Genomic DNA, 21,525 nt, shown 5'->3' with positions numbered 1-21,525 from the left:
ACTTTGGAAAAAAAACAGGCTATACCAAAGCTAAAACAAAAATTTATATACTTTCAGCCCAGCAATTCCAACTCTAGGCAAAGCTGCTAGAATATTCATTACAGCATTACTTTTAACAGCATAAAACAAACCTAAATATCCACCAATTTAAAAAAATTACAGTACTTTTATGTAATAGGATACAACAGTTAAGTAAATAAAAACAACATGCCTCAACACGCATATATTTCGAAAACAGTGTTGAGGGGGGAGTGAAGGAAACTGCAGAGGAATATGTACAGTATTATACTGTTCATGTGTAAAGTTAAAGCATGTAAATCCATACCATGTATTGTTTATGGGCACATAAATATATATTCTTACTATAAAAGTGTTCATGGGAATAATAAACTCCAAATTTCAGGACTGTGGTTGCCTGTGGGAATGGAGGAAAGAGAACCAGAACAGGAGTAATACACAGAGAGCTTCAAATAAATCTGTAATTTTAATGTTTTAAAAAGTAAAAGTAAAAACAAAAGCAAAGCAACTGAATGAAAAAGGCACATCCTAGAAAATGTCAGAACTCCCGGGATTTAAAAATAAAATTATAAAATCTTTCAGGAAGGAAAAGAAGCTCACTTACAAAGGAACAAGAATCAGACTGACAGATTTCTCATCAGCAACAGTGGGTACGAGAAGATAAAAGAGCAATATTGTCAAAGTTCTGGAGGGGGAAATTATTTGAACACTGGAATACTGTACTTTAAATGGGGAGTCAGATCAGAGTGCAAATTAAGTATATTTTCAGACATGCAAGAACTCAAAGTTCACAACTCAGAAACCCTGTTTGAAAAAGAATGTACTACAGAAAAATAAATCTAAAAAGAAAAAAGTGGGAACCAAAAACCGTGGTGAGCACATAAATTACTAAAACATATAGCTTGATTTAAATAGTTGCTGAGAAACATGAAAATAAATAATTGACAATATGGAACTAAAATGCCAGGTAATTAAAACATGGCAGGTTGGGTGTGGGACTGAGAGGCAGGGGGTCAGGGAGGGAGCCTGTTAAGATTCTTATATTGCTTGACAATACTATAATTATTAAAGCAACTTACTGTGCTCTAGTATCAACCTTAGAGGAAATGGGAGATAATCTCCCACTATTAGCTTCCTTATAGATAGACTGTTTACATTATTGATTATCTAGCTTAAGAAGTACATGTAATTTCTTTAAGTGAAAACATTTTGTCTTTCAAGATGGTGGAGATATCTCTCGCTAATTAAATGGCATAAGACCAGAGTTTAATTATAACTGAAGAAACATTTTAAGTTTGAGTTACCACACGGTGTCTAACAGCAAGTGTAACGGTGGAAGAATCACTCTGGAAACAGAATACAGCTCAAACATTTCTGCTAGAGAATCTTTCAAGATTAATGAAGAATTACTCATCAACTATCAACCCACACAAATGACACACGTTTACTTATGTATTTCTCCTCTACATAATAGATTTAATCCACACTATCTATTTGACATTCCTTTTTCTCTATTTAGAGTGGGATTTCAATTTATATGAACTTCCATTTGTTTCTTCACAGGTAAGGGGGAACAGAAAAGATGTCCAACAACTCTCAATTTTTTATCCAGCAGAACACAGCAATCTCTATAATTACAACAAATACTTTTGTGGGTTTTTTTTAGAAATGAAAATGACAGTTACTCAGTTACAGAAAGCTTTACCTATAAGAGAATATAACTGGACACCAATGGCAAGATATTTTAATAAAACTAATTTTAATTATCTTAAGTACATAAATAAGGCACTCTAAAAAACCATCCTTAACAAAATATTAAGTATATATTTAACATATGTAATATATACATGTACAGCAACTTAAATAATTCACAAAAAATCAAAAAAGCTGTAAAATAAGATAGACTGCTATAATCTGTTCACTCAGAGTAACCTTTTAGTAAGCTATAAAATTAACATGGCTAGTTTTTCAAATAGTGCTCATATGCCTTATTAGAATTCTGAATTTTTTACAACAGGAAATCACACCTTTCCCCCATAAACTCTAGGCCTGACTGGCTATTTCTTTCTTCAATAAATGGAACTATTAACTATCTACTCTCTATGTCAGAAACCTGGGAACCCCTCTAGCCCTCCACAGCCACTGCCCCAATTCATATCTCACCAGTTCTATAATAATGACCTGAGGATGAATTCCCCACCCTCGAGCTACCCACTGCCTTTCCAACAACTCAAAAAATTTTACTTTTAGAAATAAGAATTTCAAGTCACTCCTGGTGGAGAAGATACGAAGCAATTCAGAAAAAAATGGTCTGGGAATTTTTTTTTTCATTAAAAAAGGTAAATAGCATAAAAATAAATGACTTTTTCCTGAGCTATCTTGGAAAAGATAAAAAGAAAAACACGATTTTAAAATTATATTCTGAGGTTCCTATAAAAAGTAGCAAGCTTAGAAGACAGAGGTTAACACATACGTGTTGGCATGCAATGAAGACATGGTATAACCCTATGATCCAAGAAAGAAATTGAGAGATTACACAAAGATTTTCCACTTCAGGTACTATTATTATAAACCAAGATGATGAGGACCTGGGAGGAAATATCAGAGGAAGGAAGGGAGGAAAAGAACGAAGGAAAAAAGGAAGGAAGAAGAATGGAGGAAGGGGAATTCAGTATTTATCTTTATAAGAAATACCCAAAAGGAAATGGGAGTTGCACCCTGACAAATGTCTAGCAAGCAAAGGATAGAAAGAAAAACTAAAAACTACATCAAAATACCCATTATTTCTAATTTGAAATTGGTGACATTTTATTCATTTGACATTTGAGCATCTACTATATGCTAAGTTCTGATAGAAACAAAGGGAATAAGGCAAAATTCTTTATAGAATTCAGAGTCAGTCACTGACATGTTGCCTTTATTTAATGTGTATTTTCCATCAAACTAAAGAAAAATACTGCTAAGGCATTGATAATTCGTGTGTCATAATCCAATTTTTTCACATGGTTTGAAGTTCGTCACAAATCTTTTAGAAACATAATGCCTGAAGTTAGGTTGCAACTTCCTTTACACACCATATTATTTCACAATTCTATGGCTTTTCCCAGGCTCTTCCCTATCCGGAATGCTAGGCATTTCCTATTCAACTGTTCAAATTTCCGTAATGACTACAGTGATGCTACGATATCACCTGGGCAAAGGTAGGTACTTGCTCTTTTATACTCCCAAAGTACCTCCTCTATTACAGCAGTTACACTTCTATGTCATTGCTTGCATAATTAGATTCATACAAACATACGCTGCTTACAAGACACATACTTTAAAATCAAAGAGACAATGAGGTTACAAGGATGAAAAAGATGTATCGATGCCAAGCAGTAACCAAAAGACAGCTGGAGTGGCCATACTAGTATCAGGCAAAACAGACTTACAGACAGATTTTGAAGAAAGGTAACAGAACAGATTAATTAAAACAGACATTCCTGGCTACAAGTTAGAATCACTGATGCCAGCGCCCCAATCCCCAAGGACTCTAAATTTACTGGAGTGTGGTTAAGGCCCAGGCATCAGTATTTTTCAAAAGGATTCCCCAGGTGATTCTAATGTGCAGCCAGAGGTAGTTAATTAAATCACCTGATTATAATAAAGGTTGAAAACAACTGAGCTAGAAGGAAAAAATAAGATCACTTTTTCAATTAGGGTAAATGGAAGTCATAACAGTAGGGGAATGAACCCTGGAGGCTTTTGATAACACACTGAACAAAACTTGACAGCTGCAGAAGATGGAGTCTTAATTCAAAAGATTCAAGAAGAGAATTATTTCCAAGTCTGAGAAAGACTAGGGTTGTCCTAAGCAATGACAAACAGGTAAAGAATTGTGTTCAAGGCATTCAACTATATCTATGGATTTGTATTTCTTTACTTTTAATATATTTCAGTATCCCATTAAAATAGTATACCTTTTATAAAAATGCTTATGCTAATAAAATTGGTACTTTTACAAGTAAAAAAGCACAAACGAGTAGAAAAACATGCTCTAATCTGCCTCAGAAGCCTAACTGTTCAAATCATTGCTCAGTGTTCAGACCAAGACCATGGTACGGAGGATCACATTACAATCCTAAGATCATAACTGAGGGGACAGACATGTACAGTTAATGGTTAAGAATTAGGGCTCTGAAGTTAGATTTACCCAGTTTTAAATTCCTAAACACTACGAACTATCTTTGTATCAAATGTTCTTCCAACACTTTGATGCTGTGTGGCTTCAGGCAACTAACTTTACTTCTGTAAGACTCAGCTGCTTTATCCATAAAGAGAAAATACTAACTGTACAACAGAGCGGTTGTGAGGAATAATTAATCTTCGTAGAAGACTTTACTATAGAGCCTGGCTCAACAGTAAGCTCTAATAACTGTAAAATTATTACTGAAGGCACTTAATTAACCTAGGAAATTATGTTAGAGCCTGTATACTCCAAAGCCCTTCGTTTTTGCATTTCTATAATTTATTTTTTTCTAAAAAAGATGGAAATGGAGAAGATAATTAAGGTTGAAAAGTGAGCTCCAAAATATGGGAAAATAGGAAGGAAAAAGGATAAGACATAGTTTTCATGATGAATCAAACCAGATAAGCACAGAAGAAAAGATAAAGGGCTATAAAATAGTAAGGCCATGGAGACGAAAAGAAAGAAAAGGATAAACCAGTAGATCACAATCAAAATTTATAGGACCAAAAAAAGCAAAAACAAAAAAAACAAAAAAACCCTCTAAAATAAGGAATGTTATGGAATGTCTAGGTTCAGATGCCAGGCCCAAGTTAGCACTACTGGAGATGGCTTCTTTTGTGGTTCTAATAAAGAAAAGCTTGGCAGGACATTAATGGGAATATAAATTAAACTCTAATAAGTATTTCTTATTAGACAAAGTTCTCCAGTGTGTTACAATCTTGCTATATTCCAAAATTCCAAACACCAAAAGCAAGCTACAATTTGGAATAACTTATTCTAATTTTTCACCTAAAAGATTTTTTAACATTTAAACACTGAAGGAAATGACAATTATATTTATCTGCATAGTCAACTGTGAGGATGCTCAGGAGAAAAAGAATAGAAATATCAAAATAAATTCCCTGAGGGGTGCCTGGGTGGCTGTCAGCAGAACATGCTACTCTTGATCTCAGGGTCCTGAGTTCAAGCCCCACATTGGTGGTGAAGCCTGCTAATTTTATATTTTATATATATATATAAAATACTTATTTAAATATAAATAAAATAAAATAAAAAATAAAATAAATAAAATCCCCTGACATATCCAGCATTCTAAGTGCCAAAGCTCTATAAACCAACACTCTGTACTTTCGCTGTGAAACTAATGCTTAAAACACATAATTCTACCCACTAGTAAGCAGGGTATTCTCTAGTATGTTCTCCCCAACCCTCCGTCCCTGAGTAACCTAAATAACTATTTTAAGTTCTATCTTCAATAAATATATCGTTTCCCATCTAAATTGATGGCATCACCATTTACCCAATCTTATCCTGACCAAGGCCTGGGGGCTCTACCTCCAAATGAGATCTTAAAACCAGCCCACCTGGATGAGACTTTGAAGCCAGTATAACAGCGATATTACATTTTTCTTACCATTACTGCCAATTACTATATCACTTGGTCCCCATCCCAGCCTTGCTGTATGACAATTAGGAAAAGGAAGCCATGGCTATCTTTGAAAGAAATTAGTTCAATGTAACGTCATCACCCTGTTAACAGAAAAGATTTTACGTTCACCTAACCTAAGAAGAGTAATAGTAAAAGACTTGTGCGTTAAATTAGAGAAATACTGAGGAAGCTACTGCTCAATTATTTTCAAAAAAATAATTCACAAGACACTCTAGGCACCAAATCTGTATTATTCTGGTTCTAAAACAGTTCTCAAATCCAGAGACAATAATCTGATCCCTTCACTAGAACAGGGATCAGCAATTTTCCTGCCAGGTAATACTGTAGGTCACGCAGGCTATATGTTCTCTGCCACTATCACTTGCCTCTGCCACTTCTGTGTGAAAGCAGCCATAGATAACACATAAACAAATTAGTATGGGTGTGCACCAATAAAACTTTATTTACAAAAACAATCAATGGGTCAGATCTGGCCTACAAGGTAGTTTGCCCACCCCTGCATTAGCCTATCACAGACTAGGTTTTAACTTCCAATTACACACATTCATTTTATTTTTTTTAAAGATTTATCTGAGAGAGAGAAAGAGAAGACTTACACACACACCCATGCAGGAATGTGCAAGTGGGAGGAACATGCATTCATTTTTTTAAATTTTTTTAAAAATATTTTATTTGAGAGATTGAGAGAGATAGCGAGAAAGAGCATGAGCTGAGCTGGGAGCCCAATGCAGGGCTCAATCCCAAAACTCTGGGATCATAACCGGAGCTGAAGGCAGACGCTTAACTGACTGAGACACCCAGGTGCCCTCACACATTCATTTTAAATACAATATTACATCTAATGAAATGGGACATGAAATCTGGTCACTTCAAGTGCTAGCACTAACCAATATGACAATTACTTCCAAATAGTAATGGAAAGAATCTCATTATCATATGTTGACCAAATGTCTATTTAAGAGTTTATATAAGATTTAATTCTTAAAAAAAAAAAAAAGGTTTAGAACAGTCCTATAATGAACTGGGAAATAACTATTCATTTCATAAACATTTATTCCTCCCCTCAAGGAGTTTACTGTCTGGGGCATCTGGGTGGCTCATGTTGGGTAAGGATGCAAAGCGGTTAATTTAACTTAGAAAGGAAGCAGGAAAAAGTTCACACAGCACCCGATGCTTAAAGACCAAATTAATGATGGGCAGGAGTACAGTGAGCAGGCAAGGGAAGATGGGGACGCAATATTCAACTCAAGTATGAGGATGAGGAAAAGGCATAAAGTATGAAATAATCCTTCATATCTTCAGAGATCTGCAACCAGTTCAGCATGACTAAAACAACAGCAACGATGATAGAAAACTGAGGCTGAATATAAAAGAGGATACAGAAATAGACTCAAGGGGCGCCTGGGTGGCTGTTGGTTAAGTGCCTGCCTTCGGCTCAGGACATGATCCCAGGGTCTTGGGATCAAGCCCCGCATCGGGATCCCTGCTTTTCCCTCTCCCTCTGCTGCTCCCCCTGCTTGTGTGCATGCGCTCTGTCAGATAAATAAATTAAAAAAAAAAAAAAAGGGCAAGAAAGAAAGAAAGAAAGAAGAAATAGATTCAAAACTTGGAACAAAGTAGAAGTATGCCAGAGGTTAAAGTGTAAGATGGTTCCTCAGTTTCTGATCCAGGTAACTTGAGTGAATAACAGTTAATAGTCAATGTAAGAGGTAATTCAGAATTAAAAGTATATAAAAGAAGCAACTCAATTTTCCTTTTATAAAAAGCCTCGGAAAACTTTTTTTGAACTTTTTCAAAAAGATATAGTTGACATAAAATATTAGTTTCAGCTGTACAACATGATTCAATATTTGTATATACTGCAAAATGATCATTACAACAAGCCTAGCAAACATTCATCACCCCACAGTTACAAATTTTTTTCTTTTGATGAGAACTTTTATGATATACTCTCTTAGCAACTTGCTAATATACAAAACAGTATTATTAAATGTAGGCATCATACTGTACATTATATCTCCATGACTTACTTTATAACGGGAAATCTGTACCTTTTGACCAGCTTCACCCATTTCACTTTTTGATAGAAGACTACTTTAAAAATACATATCTATATATGGTTATTACCAAATAAGTACATAATTAGTACAAGAAATGAAACGTGAAAAAGAAAAAAAACTTATAATCCTACCATTCAGAATATGATTAAGATAAACATGTACAAATGCAGGGGAAAGGGCATAGACAGAATAAACACAAAGCTAAACAAATTATAAAACAAAGTTCACTAAAATATACATCATTACCAAGTGCACATTTTACTTGTCCACATAATTTTTTTTTAAAACTCAACTTATTGCTTCATTATCTATCTTTGCCAGTCAACTATGGCAAGTTTAGACGGAAGATCTTATCTTTTTCATTAATGTATCCCCTGGCACATAGTAGGTAGTAATCAATTACCATTTGTTGAAAGAATAAATTTTAAATGAAGCCCCAGATTACTCTCTCAACAGTATCTGATACTATAAAAATTCTAACACACACACACAAAAATAGAAAACATACCTGATACTCTTTATAACGGGATTACCATAAAAAGAACTAAAACAAAACAAAAAACACCAAGGCATAATGTATTAAGATTATATTCATCAGGAAGAACCAAAGAAATTTTCTTAAATCCAGGAACACACATAAATATCGTCCTTGAATATATGAGTCAGGTTAAAATGTACTTTGGGTCTGAACTGTTCTTACTTTTCCACACTGCATGTACTTGTACATCTCACCATAAAATTGTCATAGAGATATTTTTAGTCTATTCATTTACAGACTACAATTCACAGACTATTACTGCACTTGATAAAATCTCAGAGGAAAATAATTAGCCTTTGAATCGTGATTTTAAGTTAAGGTCAACTTACCTACTACTTATTAGATCAGAAAATCCTTAAAAGAAAGTCCACGTTTAATGTGTAATGTGTTTTTAAAAAATAATCCCCACAATGTTTACTGTACTTAGTATACAGCAGATAATCACTACACATATTAAGAAAATGAAGTAGCTAATAAATGTTTACCTTTCAAGCAGAGATTTTGAAACACAGATAAATTTCAAGGGAAACTTCTTAGCAATTAAAAAGTAAGCAAATCAGTTTCAAGCCCAATTTAGCCAGAAAAATCCTGTCCTGGGACAATGCCACCAAACCTCCACAACTTTCGGATACCTCAGCTCTGTGATACGCCAAAAACGATGGAGAATACATCTCTCTTTCCTTCTAAAAAATGTCTAAAGAATATTTCTTTTTTTTTTTTTAAAAGATTATTTATTTATTTATTTGACAGAGATAGACAGCCAGCAAGAGAGGGAACACAAGCAGGGGGAGTGGGAGAGGAAGAAGCAGGCTCCCAGCAGAGGAGCCCCATGTGGGACTCGATCCCTAAACGCCGGGATCACGCCCTGAGCCGAAGGCAGATGCTTAACGACTGCGCTACCCAGGCGTCCCTAAAGAATATTTCTTAATTCAAAAGTGGAAGAACCAAAACTGGGCATTTTCAACCAAAACAGGCTCTGGTTCCAGCAATGGTCTATCACCGTAGATCCATGAAACTCTTGGCATGTGCATCTGGTAAGATTCTTTGCTTAAAGCAACAGATAGTGGCTCCAGTTACAGTAAAGTCATCTTTTCACTTTGCAGAATTCACCTAAAAACAATTCTAACACCATTCAATTAGCACTAGTAGGAGTCCCAGTCATAACTCCAGTTATACATAAAGGTACGTTCTTTTGTACTTGACATTTGACTGTAAGAGCTGTATGTTTAATCATTTAAAAGTGCAAAATACAAACAGAAACTAAAAGTGCACTAGTAAAATAAAATCTTTAAAAAAAAAAATCACACCAAAAACGAATGATTCGACTTATTTAATACCATACAAATAACTCAGTCAACCATAGTACCAACTAGAGGAATCATAACACATTATCCACACATACCTTAATAGACCGTTATTAGATATAAGTAACTTTTCAACCCCTACCTATACAAGGGCTACGTTTCAAGAATGAAAAAGTGCATTTTCAACTCTTGAAAAAGAATGTCCTCTGAAGGAGAGCAAAGACCCTTGGGAGCCTTGGCTGTTAGTAATTCCAAAGTGTCAATGTCCATTTTTACTTGTATCCATACGTCCCAATCATCCACTTTTAGTCAGGAGGAAGCTGGAGAAGTCCATACAGAGCACAGAATGAGGAGGGCAAAAGTAGACCATGAGGGACTAGGGATCTAACAACACCTTCAGGGGCACCTGGTTGGCTCAGTCAGTGGAACATGCAACTCTTGGTCTTGGGTTGTGAGCTCCAGCTCCACCTTGGGTGTAGAGATTACTTAAAATACAATACAATACAATACAATACAATATACAATACAATACAATACAATACAATACAATAAAATAAATATTAAAAACAAAACAAAACAAAACAAAACACCTCAGGGACGCCTGGGTGGCTCAGCCGGTTAAGTGTCTGCCTTCAGCTCAGGTCATCATCCCAAGATCCTGGGATCAAGTCCCACATCAGGCTCCTTGCTCAGCAGGGAGCCTGCTTTTCCCTTTGCCCTCCCCCTGCCTGTGTTCTCTCTCTCTTTCTCCGACAAATAAATAAATAAAAATTTTTTTTAAAAAGCACCTTCAGTTGGCACACCCTTTTCCTATTCTAACTTATTTCAAGAAATTTAAATTTTTTTCCTGATAGTTTCAGCACACAGGTGGACTCTGAAAAGAATGGTCCGAATAGCACCAATGGTTAGCTACATACACTTGAAATCAATCTCTGCACCTTGGTTTTCTTCCCTGCAAACTAAAGTCAGAATGGACACAGTACTCCTTTCTTTCCAGCAACAAAACTCAATGATAATCTCTAGAGCAAAAGTTCCCAAGCTTTCTAAGTTCCTAACATCCTCAGTATTCCAGTAATTTTTTCATAATAGCACAAGACAAAGAAATACTAACAGTTCCACTTATCAAGTTGTTAGCAGCAATTTGAAAAATTAATCTACCTTAGCTGAAAAGAAAAAGTTTTTACTTCATTCTTAAATAATCACACTTACTTAGAGAATGCATATTATTAGGCACTCCACAACTTCTCAAACCTTGGAATCAAATTGGATACTGCTATTCTTATTTCCTATTTCTCACTGATTTTCATGCAGTATTTGCATTTTGTCACAGCAACCCCCAAAAACCCAACTTCACAAAGACACTTCATCCAAAGGAATGTAGCACAATCTAATGTTCAAATCAGGAACTATGTGAAGCTAGTAGTTTACCTGGCAACCAACAGTTGTCAAGTACTGAAAATTTAAACAACCACACAGCACCTCTGTAAGTTAGTGACAATACAATGGGGTATCTTAGTGTAGTTAGTGTAGGAAACATGGCTCCTAGAAATAATTTTTCAGACAGACCTAGGTTAGAAATCATATTCTAAGGCTGTTGGGTGGCTCAGTTGGTTAAGCGTCTGACTCTTGATTTTGGCTCAGGTCATGATCTCAGGGTCCTGGGATGAAGGTCCGAGTTAGGCTCCAAGCTCACCAGGAAGTCTGCTTGAGGATCTCTTTCTCCCTGTCCCTCTATCCCTCCCCACCACACACAAGTAAGCACAAGCACTCTCTCCCCTCCTCCCTCTAAAATAAATGAATAAATCTTTTAAAAAAAATCAGATTCTACTAATAACTATATAATCTTGGGTGCTGGGCACCTGAATCAACCTCTTAAACCTTAGTTTCTATGCCTGCCAAACCTCAAAGAACAGTTATGAGGAATGAGATGTCTGTACACAGTAAATGCTCAATAAATGCTAGTTATTATTATATCATTCACACTTAAACCAAATAAGCATTCTAAGCTAACGCCACAACATCAAATAAACACTTATGAACAAATTTTTAGGGAAAAGATCATAAAGTGCTTAAACAATGACAATATAGAGACCAACAGTCTCCTCCAAAGGATCCCATGATGTTGATATATCTATGACAAAAACCGACTAGGTAAAAGGTTTTAAACTGGTAACTCAGAAGAATACACTTGCAAAAGCACCTTTTAATGGACAATCACACTAGGAAAAACCAAAAGTTTTATAAACTAGGATTCTTAAAGCAGCACTAAGAATGCCTTTTAAAAATACAAGCTTACATAGAGCAAAACTCAACTGATTATAACAAATACTTCTCCCAAAGAGCATAATAGCTCAATATTATATCTATGCTCATACCCCTAGTCTCACAACATGCTAAAAATTTAATATTTTAATTCCAAATGCACTTGTGTATCTTCTATCTTACAAACATCTTTAATAAAATTTATAATACAAGAATACTGCAAGTGCTCGGTTTATGAAAGGATTTTTGAAATATCTGATCTCCAGATATTATCTCTACTTACTCAGGAGATGAGTTCTATGGAAATTAAGTAATTTGCCCTACAACTTATATATTACTGTTCTGTGCTAAAAGCTGTATCTTTTAACTCTTTCTAGTACACAACTCCTTTCCAAAAAGACTCAGTACAAATCTTGTTAGTTGAATCAGTGTTGTTTAATCCAACTGTTACAAGTAGGTTAACCATCATCAAAGGACTGAAAATCTTTTCCCTGCACCATAATGGCATTTCACCTGCAGAGACTTTTCATTTGCCAAGTATCTTGAACTGTATAACATTAATTAATAATTATTCTTAGATCACATGACAAGATCTATTATTATAGATTCAACTATACCAATGGTAATACAGTGGTTGAGCCCACTGGTATAATCTCTCAGCCCAGAGTATTTCTCATTTTTCACTTAGCTGGTGGCCCATTGTTCAACTCTAGATGGAAAGGTAACATGAACTATTAAGCTGTCTCTACTATTTTTTCTTCTGTAACAAGCCAAATGCAGTAGTCAAAATACTTAAAAGGAATGGAAGGCAAGAACACTTGTATACCACCCACAATACAATGCCATCACAGGTCTATGACTGCCTTTCAATTTGGTCCAAGCAAATTCCAAAAACAATTTGCCAGCAATCCTTTTCCCCACATTCCCAAATTTCTCTCAGATACGTTTATTACTATCACTTCCAAAAGTATCCTAAAAGCAAGTTACTAAGGCATTCTACTTCATAGTGACTACTTCTCTAAAACTTGAATGTAAATCCAATTTGCTAATAAAATAACTATACTGGGAAGCTTAACTTTTAAAGAAATTCTGCATGAAGTCTTTATATAATGTAAACTTATCACTCCTATTTTATACTACATTAAAAAAACTACCCTTTTAGGGGCACCCGGTTGGCTCAGTTAAGGGTCTGCCTTTGCCCGTGTCATGATCCCAGGGTCCTGGCATGCAGCCCCTTGTCAAGCTTCCTGCTCAGCAGGGAGCCTGCTTCTCCCTCTCCCTCTGCCATTCCCCCTTGCTTGTATGCTCTCACTCTCTCTCAAATAAATAAATAAATAATTTTTTAAAAACCTACCCTATCATATGCCACAGTTTAAGGGTAGAGATTTGGACTACTGATAAGAGATAAGGCCTGTACATAACTGCTATATTAACCTGAGTTTTTGGTAGCCACATCATTTTCTGAACAGCTAATATTTTGAAAAACTTCGTACCTGGACCCTTCCTAGCAATGTAAATACATTCTGTTAACAAACTTTTTCATTTCCATGGAGAACTGAAGAGCAACCTTGTTTTATTAGAAAGGAAACAGCTATCTGTCTTATACAATACCCAGTCCACTTTAGCAACCTAATACGGACCAAAAAAAAAAAAAAAATCTATTTGGAAAAACGTCTCTTCTCCAGCCAAGAGCTGTTCCCAGATAAAGGCAAGGCTCAGAACACAGAAAAAACAAAACAAAAAAAACCAAAAAAACCTCCTCAAAGGGAAGAAATATGCCAGGCAAGGAGAGACATGGATCCGGAACAAACATGGGGTGAGTGTACGCGATCAGTGTAAGGGCTGGAGGCAGCAGGCAGAGCGCTGAGATGCTCCAGCGAAAGAACCAGCAGCAGCAGCAGCAGCAGCGGCAGCAGCGGCAGCAGCAGGAAGTTTCAATGGGGCCGGGCAGAGCATGCGCCCTGCACCCGCGCGGTGGCCTTATGTGGAAGGAGCACCACTTGCGAACACCAATAATAGACCAGCAGCACCAGAGAGAGAAACATGAGCAACAAGCACCTTCTTCAACTGTTTCCCCCTCCGTCTGAGCCCCTCCTCCAGCCTACATACTAACCACCCCACCCCACCCTGCAAATGGGAGGGCGACTTCTTCCCCTATGCTCTGCTGCCAAGATGAAGGGGGAAGGGATTAGAAAAGTGGGGAGATGCTTTTCTATTATTTGGGGGGAGGTGGGGGGAGGAGGGAGGAAAACTATGGGGGGAGGAAAAATTAACCCTCTACCCTCCAAAGTGGAGAAGCTGAACCGACTTCGACCCCCAAAGCGAGAATGGAGGAGGACCCCCTCCCATGGGGGAGGAGCAAACCTCCCTACTCTGAGAAAGGAGTTTTGGGGGTTAAATCTGCCCTCGAGGGGAAGGGAAGAGAGACGCTAGCGACTCTCTCGGGGGAGTTCCCACTAGAGGGAGGGAGAGCTGAAGTGTCCGCTGGCCCCCGCCCACCCAGGTGGAAGGAGAGAAAAGGGCGCCCCGAGAAGATGAGCCCAGCCTCCCCCGAGATGGTGGGGAGGATGGTGGGAGGAGGGGAAGAAGCAAGGGAGGGGAGGAGGAGAAAAGCGCAAAGCTGGCCGGAACCTGCGCTCCCCTTCCCCCGCCACCCAGGGGGAGAAGGGGTGGAGGACCGGCCCCTGCCGCCGGGGAACAGTCCCAGGGGCCGCGGACCAGCACAATGACCACTCCACGTCCCCAGCCCACACCTAGCCCGCGACGCCCCCCAACCTCTGCTCCGCGCCAGGCCCGGTGGCCCTAGGGGGTCTCTGCCCCGCCTCCCCACTGCCCAAGACCCTGGGGGCTGGGCGGAGAAGCCGGGCCGGGCGGAGCTGCGCCCCAGGGGAAGGGCAGAGCCGCGGAGGCCCGGGATGTCCATAAAGAGCGGAGAGAAGGAGTGTGCCAGGGCCGCTTCCCGCCGGGCGTTCGGGCCCCTCTCTTACCTTCTCCACTGCCGACGTCCGGCGGCGGCGCCTGCAGCACCCGCTCCAGCTCGGGAAACGGCAACTCAGGCAGGTCGAGCAGCGGCCCGTAGCGCTCCAAAAAAGAGCACACTACGGCGAAGTTGGGGCACGAACCCGGGCAGCCCGGAGGAGCCATCGCGGCCGCTGCTGCTGCCGCCGCCGCCATTTTGAACTGGAGGATGGAGGAGGAGGCGATGGGGGGGAGTGGAGGGAGTTGGGTGCCGAGGAATGGCAGGGCAGCCTTACGGACAACAGGAGGCGCTAATGAGTGGGCGCCCCTGTGGATCCGAGCGTCTCAGGCACCGCGCCGCGATCCCACAATACAACGGCTGCTCGGAGCAGTCGAGAACTGAGTCAGACGGGGGAAAGAGAGGCGCTCTATGCCTTTCACTTTCCGCCCTCTTTCCGCCCCTCCTTCCCTCCGTCCCCCCTTCCCTCCGTCTACGTCGCCCCTCCCACCTTGGGTTTGCCACAGCCTCGTGTGACAGGGGGAATGAAAACAAGGGAAGCGGGGCAGGGAGGAGGACTTGAACGCTGAAGAGGCGGGACTTTTCAGGAGCAGTGGCCAATAGCCTCGGAGGGGGCGGAGCTTCGGGCGACGACTGGCTGAAAGGGGCTTTCGGGGCGGGGCGAGTGGGGGGAGCGCCCAGCAGAGACGGCCCGAAAGAACCGAGGTGAGAGGTAAAGTGCGGAGCCGTTTGGGATCGCAGCGCTACTGAGAGGACGTTGGGTGAGTTTTGGGGGGATTCCGGGAACTGAAACCGGCCACCAGATGGTGGGGGATTGGGGAGCGTGTTAAGAAGCAGAAAAAGGGGAGAATAGAAAAAAAAAGCACGATTGTGGGAGAAGTTTGGGAAGGAGAAATGTAGAGGAGTGCCCTTAATTAGAGGTTGGGATGGGACCTTCGTAAGGGTAAGTGCCTACGAAGCTTTGCTGAGGGATATTGCTGTCTGCTGGGGTACAAGAATCGCAGCTGTGCTGGAAAACAGGGTCTGAGGGCTCGGGGGGGGGGGCGAGAGACTGAGGGAACGGCTATGCTCCTAACACCTGTCTGAGAGATTGGGGCCTGGTAGAAGGTCAAGGTCTGAAGGGACCAGCTCTTCAGGCAGACCAAGGTATAAGGGGACAAGGCCCTGCTGTGGTTGACAGGATGTGAGGGGAATGGACTTTTGAGGCACGAGGATCTGATGGGACGAGACTTTACAAGGGGACCAGGGTCAGAAGGTGGGCTAGGACTCCACTAAGAGGACTGACAGGACAGCAGTGAACATTTTCCCACAAAGAATCTCAGAAAACCTCAATCATGCAAAGTATAATTTGCAACTTGGGATGCAAGGTGCATTATGGTTAGAACCCTGAACTTTGGAAGTCAGCCATACTTGGGTCCTAACAAAAGTGCTTAAGGTCATTGTAGAAGATTCTTCATTTCTTTGAATCTCTGTGAAAGGGTGGTGATAACAGTACTTAACATAATAGGGTTTTACTAGCTAGTCACAGTAAATCGATCAGCAATATGCCCAGGCACGTTCATTGTAATGATTTTTAAAATGTTAGTTGCTATTACTTAACAAAGGAATTTGTAAAATCTAGATGAATTCAGCTGTAATTGATATAGTCTACTACTTTGAGCCAGAATTTTCAGCATGCATTTTAAACTTACATAGTACTGAGGTGTCTGGGTGGTTCAGTCAGTTAAGCATCTCACTCTTGATTATCAGCTCAAGTCTTGATGTCAGGGTCCTGAGTTCAAGCCTGGCGTTGGGCTCCATGCTGGTCTTGAAGCCTACTTCAAAAAAAAAAAAAAAATTAAAAAAAAATGTTAGGGGATGCCTGAGTGGCTCAGTTGGATAAGTCCCTGCCTTGGGCTCAGATCATGATCTCGGGGTCCTGGAATAGAGCCCCCTCATCTGGCTCCCTGCTCTGAGGGGAGTCTGCTTTTCCCTCTCCTTCTCCTCCTCCCCCCTACTTGTGTGCTCTCTCTCTTCCTCTTTCTCTGTCAAATAAATAAAATCTTTTTTAAAAATGTTAAAACTTACATAGCACCTACTAAAAAAGAATTTGAAACAAGGTATAATATAACCCATGTAAAATTGGAAAATTTATGATTAAAGGAAAGTAAAATATACAGTATAGGCAAATATATTGGGAACAGCAAAATGCTTACAATTAATTGAATTTTGTTCTGTATTTCTATGAAAAAAACGTAATGGTCTATATCATTCTCATTAGCTAAAGAGAAAATATTCTTTTTTATCAAGAGAGAAAAAAATCTAGGGGTGCCTAAGTGGCTCAGTCAGTTAAGTCTCCAACTCTTGATTTCAGGGTCGTTGGAATTGAACCCCGCTTTGGGCTCTGCAGTGAGTCTAGAACCTGCTTAAGATTCTCTTGCTCATTCTCCCTCTGCCCCCTCCCTGCTCAGGTGTGCTCTCCCTCTCTCTCTCAAAAATAGAAATTTTAAAAAAGAGAAAAAAAATCCATATTGTAAGTAGAATTTATAACCTAGAGTACTGACTCCTAATCCTGAGTAATATACAAACTCTTTTTATTTTTTTAATTTTTTTAAAGATTTTATTTGACAGAGCGCAAGCAGGGCGAGTGGCAGAGGGACAGGGAGAAGCAGATTCCCTCCTGAGCAGGGAGTCAGACAAGGGGCTGGATCCCCGGACCCAGATATCATGACCTGAGCCAAAGGCAGGCGCTTAACTAACTGAGCCATGCAGGTGCCCCACAAACTCTTTTTAAAGGGAAAAAATGGTTTTTTTTGAAATTTCTCAAATACTCTTGAAAATTTCATTTTAAGAAATACTGCTGTGAGAAATTAAAGTCAACATAACAATGTGAATGTACTTCATGCCACTGAACTATACACTTAGAAATGGTTAAAAGAGTAAGTTTTAGGGAAGCCTGGGTGGCTCAGTTGGTTAAGCGTCTGCCTTCAGCTCAGGTCATGATCCCAGGGTCCTGGGATTGAGTCCCACATCAGGCTCCTTGCTCAGCGGGGAGCCTGCTTCTCCCTCTGCCTGCCTCTCCCCCTTCTTGTGCCCTCTGTCTCTCTCTCTCTAACATAATTAAATAAAGTCTTTAAAAAAAAAAAAGTAAATTCTATTTTATATATATTTTACCACAATAAAAAAAAGTAAAAAAAACAAAAAAAGTAAAGTCTTACATTAGGAAAATGTCTATGGTTGTGACTTATCATAGCAAAAGAGAAGTTTTCATTTAATGTGTACTAAAATACTGTTTTAAGCAATACTGCTTAAACACAAGTCTAAATTAAAACATTGGTAGAACTATCAGACTGCCAAGTATGTATCTGTAGACCTGGGGACCCGAAGACCCCGGTTTAAGAAAAATCTGACCTAGAACACATTATCCACAGTTTTGCAGAAAGATACAAAAAATCTTGATAAAATCGTTATTTAATTGAACTTAAATAAAGAGCAGATACACAGTATTAAATAAAATTACATCTTTATGAAGCAGAGAAAGGAACTTGTGAAGGAACTTTTATAGAAAGACCTTTCAACCAAATGAAGTTTTAATTACATCATTTTGTAACCCTTACCTCCACCCATTCCTTTCTAGGTCTTCACTTTAGCTATTCCAGCTCCTCGCCTCCTACTCATCCATAGCTTGTAAAATAACATACTAAAAGAAAGCCTTATACTATAGTTTTCTTTTCTCAATCCTCACACTGTTACTCAAAGAGAAACTGATAAATAAGGTTAAAGTTTCTTCCTTTTCTAATCCAGATTGGCATGGGAACAAAGTCCTTGGGCATCAGAAAGTTATATCCACCCAAAAGATAGGAAGTGTTTTACTGCAAGATTTAGCTCATACCTTCACTAAGTCTGTTTTTGAAAAGAAAATAAACATTCTTAACGACACCATCTCTTTTTGCCTTTCTGGACCCAGAGAAGTTGTGGGTTACAAGAGTCTAATCCCAGTTTAGGTAGTTAATTGACTGAGTTATATACATCAGACCAGAATATAAAGATAGAGTAGCCTTTAAACAAATCTGTAATTAATTTATTGCTACTACCATAAAGAAGCCTTCGAACAAGCATTAAATTACCTACACTCAGTCTAACTTTGTTTATGATTAAGAGATTTATTAAGATGGTTCATATTTTGCACCCTATTAGGGAAAAGAGAAAACTTGTTCATTGAAAATTAATGGTTAGTTTATTTACCAAAAAATCTGAAACAACCCAAATGTTCATCAACAGAAGAATGGATGAATAACTTGTGATTGATTCTTGTAACAGACTACTATTCATACTAATATACACTTGATACTACAACATGAGTGAATCTCAAAACCTGCTGAGTGAAAGAAGACAGTCACAAAAAACAGGTACTATACAATTCCAGCAATATGATTGTCTAATCTGGGGGAATAGAAATCAAATTAGCGATTTCTTTTGAGCTTTGAAAGAGAGTGACTTGAAACGTACACAAGGCAAGTTTCTGGATACTTTCCGTATCTTGATTGGCAAGTCTATATATTTGTCAAAATCTTTTTTTTTTTTAAGATTTTATTTATTTGACAGAGAGAAACAGTACAAGTGGGGGGGCAGGCAGAGGGAGAGGGAGAAGCAGGCACCCCACATAGCAGAGAGCCTGATATGGGGCTCTGTCCCAGGACCCCAGGATCACCACCTGAGCTGAGGGCAGACGCTTAATCGACTGAGCCACCCAGGTGCCCCCATATATCAAAACTCGTTAAATTCTAAACAATATCTGTGCAATTAGCAGAATGTAACTGTGCTTCAATTTTAAAATTTAATGGCTTATCCCTCAATTATCCCAAATTGCATTGATAAGTTTGCCTTGCAACAGAATAACTAATATGTATTTGTCTCCACAACATACAATCTTTGCATTTGTTACACATATTTTTTAACAGATACTGTAAGCCTGGTAAATGTATATTGAGGTGAATTAGATTTAGTTGTGGAGCCAATTTGGGGAATTCCTAATCAGTTATGAGCGAATTTACATCGGTTTGTTTAAAGTTCACTTTTTTTTTCAGATTTTTATTTGAGAGAGAAAGAGCACATATGTGCACAGGGGGAGGGGCAGAGGGAGAGAGAAAAGGAGAGAAGCAGACTCCCTGCTGAGCAGAGAGCCCACAATGTGGGGATCCATGTCAGGACCCTGAGATCTTGACCTGAGCCGAAATCCAAAGTCAAGACACTCAACCAACTGAGCCACCCAGGCGCCCCTAGAGTTCACTTTTTAAACAGTTAATACATCTAGATGTGTGTGTGTATATATGTTATATGTAGAGAAAAAGTTATTAAGTGTCAACAGAAATAGGAATCTGTGTTCGAGATAGTTTAATAAGAAAATATACAAAAAGAAAGAGAAGTTGTAATAAAAACAAGATTTAAACCAGCCTTTTTTTCTTTTCCTAATGATAATCAAATTCTGTGTTGTAGCAGAATTCTACTCATTGAAGAAAGCACTTTTAGAAGTGTCTTACCATCTTTTTTTTTTAAGAGTTATGCATTAGTCTATTCTCTTAAAAGAATGGCTGAGACTAATTTCTCTGATGGAATAAAGATTTTTTACTTAAAAAATTTAGGAAACTGCTGATATTAAAATGTATTACACCTCATATTGTTGCTATGTGTTTACATGTTTTAACTTCACCATTAGAGAATTGAGGGCAGGGATTGCATTATGCAGTTTGGTATCTTGTAAGCAAAGACTAATATTCACTAATGTAGACTAAAAAGGTTATAGTGGCTGTTAAGATATTAAGATACTGTACTCACATGCTAATTGCTGAAGAACCCTGGCCCTGAGTGAGCCTCCTAAGTAATCCCTGGCACACTGGCTACCCCACTCTTTCTAACAACTCCCAGCAACTGAACATTCAATACAGACACAGCAGACCCTATTCCAGCATTCCACTCCCATTTTGATGTGGCCAGTACACATGCTGCCCTCATTATTTATTTTGAATATAGCCTCAGCCTACAGTAATTTTTTTTTAAAGATTTTATTTATTTATTTGATAGAGAGCCAGCCAGCCAGATAGGGAACACAGGCAGGGGGAGTGGGAGAGGAAGAAGAAGGCTTCCAGCGGAGGAGCCTGATGTGGGGCTCGATCCCATAACGCCGGGATCACTCCCTGAGCCGAAGGCAGACGCCTAACGACTGCGCTACCCAGGCACCCCAGCCTACAGTCATTTTTTAAAACTATCAGTCAAGACCCATTAGTTGATTTGAACATCAATTTAGTTGATCAAGACCAAAATCATATTAAAAATGAAAAAATAAAAATAGAACAGTACTAAAAAAAGGGGGTGCTAAAAAAACAAAACAGAAAATAGTGTATCACGTAAAATAAGGATAAGTATGATAAGTATTTTGTAAGAAACACATACGAAATAAGTGTGTTTGCATGTGTGTGTGTGTTATGATATAAAATGTATTTGTTGCTGTGGTTTAGACAGAGTTTGAAACACATTCCCTTAGCTTTACGTGTGGAGGAAAATGAATGAATGAATATCTGGATGAATGAACAAATGAGATCTTTATCACTTCATTATGATAAAGGAAACAGATATTATTGGGTAAAATTTCTGTTTTAACTCCATACTCCTAGATGACATCTAAGCATGACTACAGTAGTTATTGTATATT

General features: G+C 38.8%; 2 protein-coding genes across 4 annotated transcripts in view; one reads left to right on the top strand and one right to left on the bottom strand.

The window, feature by feature from the left end:
• The window catches only part of RSF1 (remodeling and spacing factor 1), a 143,943-nt gene extending 128,645 nt beyond the window's left edge, over positions 1 to 15,298 (bottom strand). The window contains exon 1 of one of the 3 annotated variants that reach the window (XM_034666286.1): positions 14,848 to 15,298. In XM_034666286.1, coding sequence (XP_034522177.1) covers positions 14,848 to 15,034 — 187 coding nt within the window. In that variant the 5' untranslated portion in view covers positions 15,035 to 15,298. The remainder of the gene's footprint in view (positions 1 to 14,847) is intronic. The other 2 variants (XM_034666285.1, XM_011221070.3) reach the window with 2 other exon arrangements.
• A 169-nt stretch (positions 15,299 to 15,467) lies between these two features.
• AAMDC (adipogenesis associated Mth938 domain containing) overlaps positions 15,468 to 21,525 on the top strand; it is a 38,022-nt gene continuing 31,964 nt past the window's right edge. The window contains exon 1 of the mRNA XM_002916270.4: positions 15,468 to 15,598. The gene's annotated coding sequence lies outside the window, so the exon portion shown is untranslated. The remainder of the gene's footprint in view (positions 15,599 to 21,525) is intronic.

This window comes from Ailuropoda melanoleuca, chromosome 8 (genome assembly GCF_002007445.2).
Source record: "Ailuropoda melanoleuca isolate Jingjing chromosome 8, ASM200744v2, whole genome shotgun sequence".
Taxonomy (NCBI): domain Eukaryota; kingdom Metazoa; phylum Chordata; class Mammalia; order Carnivora; family Ursidae; genus Ailuropoda; species Ailuropoda melanoleuca.
This window is presented reverse-complemented; position numbering and strand designations above follow the sequence as displayed.